The sequence below is a fragment of the Channa argus genome, chromosome 1 (assembly GCF_033026475.1).
Source record: "Channa argus isolate prfri chromosome 1, Channa argus male v1.0, whole genome shotgun sequence".
NCBI classification, from domain to species: Eukaryota; Metazoa; Chordata; class Actinopteri; order Anabantiformes; family Channidae; genus Channa; species Channa argus.
Window position 1 is genome coordinate 43,615,496 of NC_090197.1, and position 6,000 is coordinate 43,621,495.

The 6,000-nt window shown below is 43.5% G+C and overlaps 1 protein-coding gene across 5 annotated transcripts in view; it reads right to left on the bottom strand.

The window, feature by feature from the left end:
- Positions 1–5,726, bottom strand: part of unc5b (unc-5 netrin receptor B) — a 45,227-nt gene extending 39,501 nt beyond the window's left edge. For all 5 annotated transcript variants that reach the window (XM_067524524.1, XM_067524515.1, XM_067524506.1 and 2 more), the window contains exon 1: positions 4,898–5,726. In XM_067524524.1, coding sequence (XP_067380625.1) covers positions 4,898–4,985 — 88 coding nt within the window. In that variant the 5' untranslated portion in view covers positions 4,986–5,726. The remainder of the gene's footprint in view (positions 1–4,897) is intronic.
- Between the last annotated feature and the right edge of the window lie 274 nt (positions 5,727–6,000).

The window sequence follows — 6,000 nt, forward strand, 5'->3', positions numbered from 1 at the left end:
CTGACATGACACACTCAGATACAAACAGACACAAACACAAGCTTTAACAGATTGGCTTAGTCTGAGCTCTGAGAGGACTTGGCTCAACCGCCTTTTCAAGACAAAACAGTCTCTGTTAAGAAGATGAGGAGAATTTACATGGCCTGAAAAAAATCTGTCCTTTTTACATAAGGACACGAGCAGAGCAGTGGTCCAAAGCACAGCCAATCAAGTGCTGCTCCGATCTATGGACCTCAGTGTAACCACGTTTACCAAGTGTGTGTGTGTGTGAGTGTGTGTCTATCTTGGGGTAAGGGGGTTATTCAGAATCTTGCTTGACCCCCTGTAGTGAATCCTGATCCTATTGGTCATGATTCTCAGAGTGCTGCTGAGATCTTAAATGAAAATTCCTACACTCACTCAGTCACTCCTTCCAATTGAACTAGCATGCCTTCCACTACTATACACATAAATGCTACCTCCTCATCACATGATGTGGCTCCATTTTGCATATGTGGGTGTATGCATAAGTGTGGGTGGTTGTATTGGGGGGGTCGCTGTTCTTTTGATGGCAGATGTCACTGAGCATGTCTTAGCATATCAATCGTTAGGCGAACAAGAGATTTTTGAACTATAACAAGCAGGTGTGGTCTTTTCCTGTGCATGACCAGCTACGCAACAGCACCACACCTCTAAAGTCACATGCACAGACACACAGACACACAATTGTAAGTTGCAAATGAGTGTGTATGTGTGTGTTCTGCTGCTGCCCCCCTTTACCCCACACAAAGAGGCAGAAACAGCTCCGTGGAGTCTCCTATTCATCTCAGGCACAATGGAACCCCACAGAGGTTTTCTTCCTGTTCCTCTGTCTGTCCCACCCATCTCCCCCCACAGGGCAGGATGAAGGGGTAGGGGGGAACCCTGTCATACTGGCCCGGCAGCCACTTCAGCTCCCATCTGCCACCGAAACTCTCTCCTCCCTCCACTCTCATTCCATCATCCATTCGTCTTTTTCTCTCACTCCAATTTTTTTTTAAATTTCACTAGTTCACTTCTTGAAGACCTTTGCTTTACTCTTTAGATTTATTTAGAAGCATCACCTTTAACAGTCTTGGACAGAATTAAATTATTTTTCCGATTACTATTAAAAACTAGTCTCACCTTGGGATAAACAGCTCAGCCAAAACATTTTAATATTCCAAACGTCAATGGCTTTAAATGTTTGAAATTAATTGAAACATTCTTGCATTTAATCGCTGCTTTAATTGAAGGTGCACAGGTGGGAGAAAGCATCTGGTGTGATATAAACAAGGCATTTTAACAAAAATTCAAGAATACATTACATGAATAATGCTAAAGCTTCACCTGATCATAATTACGTACAATATTTTCATACGTTTTTTAAATAACAGTTTGAAAACGTTTGCACATTATTGATTAAATCATTATTACCTCTGATTCTAAATGCTTTGAGAACATATTGTCTTTGTAGAAGAAAATTGCCTGTGCTTAAAAGTTAATTCATCTCAAGACCGCCAATCTCTTCTCTTCGGGTACTAATTCCTCCTTCCATTCTCTATAGTTAGCTCCCTCCTCCATTTTCCATGCTGTTCTGCCCTCCTACAGGGCCCTTCGCTGCAGATTTATGGCCCAGGCTAACATGCACAGTATTGGTAAAGCATTAAATATGTCTACTCTTAATACTGTGAGCTCTCTCCATCGATAAGAGCCCTAATAAAAACATCCCCCTAGTGGATTTGTGTGTCTCTTTTTCACTTTCCGCCTTCCACCTCCCTCTGTACAATATCCTTCTCCTGTAACCACTGTTTCTTTTGCTGCTTTGCTAGCGTTAACGTGGTCCTGCTGCACATCACTTGTCTTCCTCTCATTCTTTTCCACCTACTTCTCCCCCTAGTCACTGCCTCTTTCTCTGCCCTGTGCCAGAGGTTTAATGACGCTTGAATGCCACTGCTATGGAGTTTTCTTCTTCGCTCTTTTCTCATAAAGGATATTTAAAAGCCATGCCCTGAGATCAATCTATCTCAATGTGTCTCTCACGGATTCATTTCTCTTCCATCTCCTCTTTCTGTTTTTTCCTCTTCAATTTCAGATGGATAGCATTACCCTGTGTAACCCCTCTACTTGTTTAGTTCACACACATCCTTTGCAACAGCCCCCGGCTGGAACTGGCACACTTGCTCGAACTGCCTCTTTTTTATCTAGTCTATAAATGCCTATTGGTACCCTAAAATCCTTCACTACCCCCTGTAGCCTTTGGGGTCAGTTACACCAATGAGAGCTGAGCAGCTGCTCCCCTCCCACTTGTTTCTCCTTTGCTGTCTCTAATGTTAAGAATTTGAGCATCATAAGCACATTTTAAATATTAACAAAGACCACTTTGCACATATGAATTATACAAGAGAGAGGGCAGTGGCTGGCCAGTGATCCCATCCCCTGCCGCCTGATGGTCATAAAACTAATGCACTGCTCTGGGACAGAATGTGGCCTGGCCTGGTCTGCCAGCAGGACTTGCCTGAGGAAGTAGTCTTGCCGGTGGCCTGGTCCAAAAAGAGCTTTGTGTCTCCTAATTTATCACGGTGCCCAAACACCTGTCCAAGCCTCTGCAGATGCAACAGCCGGGCGGCATTTTTGTTATGACTACATGTTACACAGACCCTTTAATCTAATCTGACATCTCAATCTGTTGAGCATCTTTGAAGCCTAATCTACTTCTGTGTTTGGTTTAGGTTAGCTTTATTGTCACGTTCCTTTTTTTTTTGCATTAAAAGTTCATATCTAAACTGGTAGAAAGTCACAGAATTCTTCGAACCAATCCGTAGAGCAGGGCAACAAATATTTTAGTAGCCTTTTAGTTTCTCACATATAATATTAAAGAACATGAGTCTCCTTGTAGTTGCTGCACTGATATTCAAGAGCAAGAGGGGCCCCACACTTAACACAAATGAGACAGCACATCCTGGAAAAGTGTCACTATTCATCCAGCCCTCTGTGGGAGTGTCTGACATGCCACGCTCCCTGCCTCTGAACATTCAACTGCCCGTTCACTATTCTCACCCGCACTCTCATCCTGCCTTGAACTCCCTGTCTGGCCAGTGGCCCCTAAGTGCGTACTGGGCACCTGGTCATCTCTATTTAATCTTGATGTGTCACAAACAGTGCGAAAACACACATAGGCCGTATGTCGGTTTTCTAATTCTGATGAAGTCATTTATAATGACACATGCACAGAGAGGCGATGGACAGCAGGGTAGTTACTCCAGACAAGTGTTCCTGGCAGCATGGGTAATTAATGTGTATGTCAACACAAAAAGAGAAGCACAACAGCAGAAGTGTGAGCTCAGCACATCAACAATACAGGCACAGACTGAGATGGGAGGGATTTGGGAGGGGTGACAGAGGAAAGTAGACGCACAATCAGAGTAAAGATAAATGCAATCTGTCTGCCTTATCATGAATTCCCTAAATATATCTCCTATCTGTCAGACAGAAACTTTACTGGGGCACACTGAGCTATTGTACCCTAGTGTCCCCCTCCTCCCCATGCTGTTCCCCTAACAGGACCTCACTGCAATCCTCAACTGTTCATATCAACGTTTCTCATTTCTCATGCAAGGATTTTAGAACAATTTTAATAAACGTAAGCTGCTTTTCTGCTCCGCCTGTTCAGGGAATAATACACACACGAGGACCTTGGGAGGTATGGAGGGGGTTCTTATTGGCATTCAAGAAATTGGCAAAGAGCTGCACAGACAGTCATTGTATTGTCCCAAAGATTAGTGTTGCCATCAAGTAAAAAATATACTTCTTCTTGCCAGAGTCAAGATTTATTTCATTGTGTGGTCTTCCAGCAAAGCATGTGCACTCAATGCTTTGTGCATTGTTGTTTTCTACAGTAAACTGAGCTTAATCCACAATCCTCAAAACCCTCAGAATTCTGCCTTGGATTTCAATCTGATCTGGCAAAGGGAGGTGAGGAAATGTCCAGACTCGCCAACCACCAAGCTATCATTAATTTAGCACTGGAGATGAACAGTGTCACCTTGGTGTCCAGGTCCTGTCCCATCAGCTCAACAGCAGCGATCTGCTCTGTGAAGAGGGAAGTGATTTCATCTCCATGAGAGCCTGTCTGCAATCTTTGATGGCATTAACACTGGGCAATTCAGTGATAAAAGTCTGCTCCTCCATGATCAAAGCCATCTCTGTTCAGACTGGAGTTCTGTGTCTAATAAAATAATGATTAAAAAGCTATAAATGATTTACGATCTGAGTGAGTTCAGAATTTCAAAAACAACTTGTACACCCACGCTTAAAACGTGTGCCACTAAATTTAGGTGCTGTATCTCAATATGAGAGAGGGAAAAAAACGAAACAAATCTCTTTTCCCGAAGCACTTCAAATGCTGTCTTACTTTTCACAAGGCTTTGCCTTTTCTTTTTGGAAAGGCCAAAAAGGCATGGAGCAAAACCTTAATTACTCCCTGTGCGTCGGGGGAGTTTGATTTTTCCGCTCCAAGTAGAAAAAGGAGCTCTGAGCTCGGGTCTCCTGTAAGCTTGAAGACTTTGCTGTGGGTAAAAAAAGTGCTTGTCAGCAGGCGACCCCAGACCCCCTGTACTGTTAGGTGCACTATAATAAAACGTAACTTGATAAAATGGAGCAAAAGTAAGGGTCTGTATGCAACTTTTAATTTGGATACGTTTAGTAAAAGTTGGGACAGTACCAGAAAAATTCGGATTACTTTCTCGTTATTTAGTGTATTACAAATAAATTAATTAATACATAAATAAAAACAACAAAACAACACCAGCTCAAGCGTGTCTTTGCGCACACGTGCTTTGCAAATAATGTGTCATATGAACAGTGTTTTTCCAAACTGGTCTTCAATTTCAAAACTTACCAGAGCTTGGCAGGACATATCCGCCGAACAGGATGAGAAGAACCAGGGGACCGAGACCTTGGTCACGCTGCATGCGAACAGAGAGCATCTTTTCCGGCTACGCCACTGCGAAACGTCCCGGGTTTTCCACACAGCGTAACCTGCGGTGCTGTCTCCACACCGAGTCGTTCTTGTCCACCAAAGTCTTTAATCCTGAAAGATTTCTCAGGAAAGACTGAAATACCAACGAGTCTCGTAATTGATAGTGGATGTCGTTGTTTTGGTAAATTCTTACTCTTGACTGTTGCCGCAAACAAGCTGCGACGCTCACAACACATCCATCGCCAAGCAGTTTGTAAATGTCTGACAAAGTCTGAAAGGGTGTAATATTCGTCCGTAATCAAAGTTTGAAGATGTCCGTAGATATCACACCCTGTGAGTATAAAGAAACAAATAATCGTAACAATTCCTGGTAAATTTCATTTTCAGCTCCACTTGTACCGACTTGACGGGAAATAATCGGCGCAGAGGTGCCACAAAAGTCACTAAAAAGTTTGACGCATCGCTCCTCAGAATGGAGAGGTCAAACTAGACAGGAGTCCGAATCCCAGCAAAGAGAAACTTGGGTTGCGATCGTACAAAATAAGTACAACAAAGTGCCGCTGCCAGATACGCTGCAAACTGGACTCCCGTGTCTGTTCTGGGCCATTGGGTGTCTTGCCTCGTCCCCGTGCGCAATGTGTAAACAAGAACACGGGGATCAACGCAGAGCACAATGCCAGCCTCCGGACTACCAGTCCCCGCCTGGCCAATCATATACCACCCTCCTCCTCCTCTCAGAGTGAAGACTGAACAAGAACAAGTGGAGGTAAACTGGGAGCGAGTGAGGAGGAAAGAGATGGGAGGGGAGAGATATAAAACCCGGACCCTAGAGCGCACGGCACAGCTCTGGATTCAGTGGGCACCGATGTTGTACAGCAAAATTATCTATTTATCTGTCAATCATGCTTCCTCTAACTACGTTTATTATTCTCAAATCTAGTGACTTAAAATACAATAACTAACAAAATCGATTTTTACTTTGCCCTATCTAACATGAACAGTCTGTAGATAGCTGTCTTGAG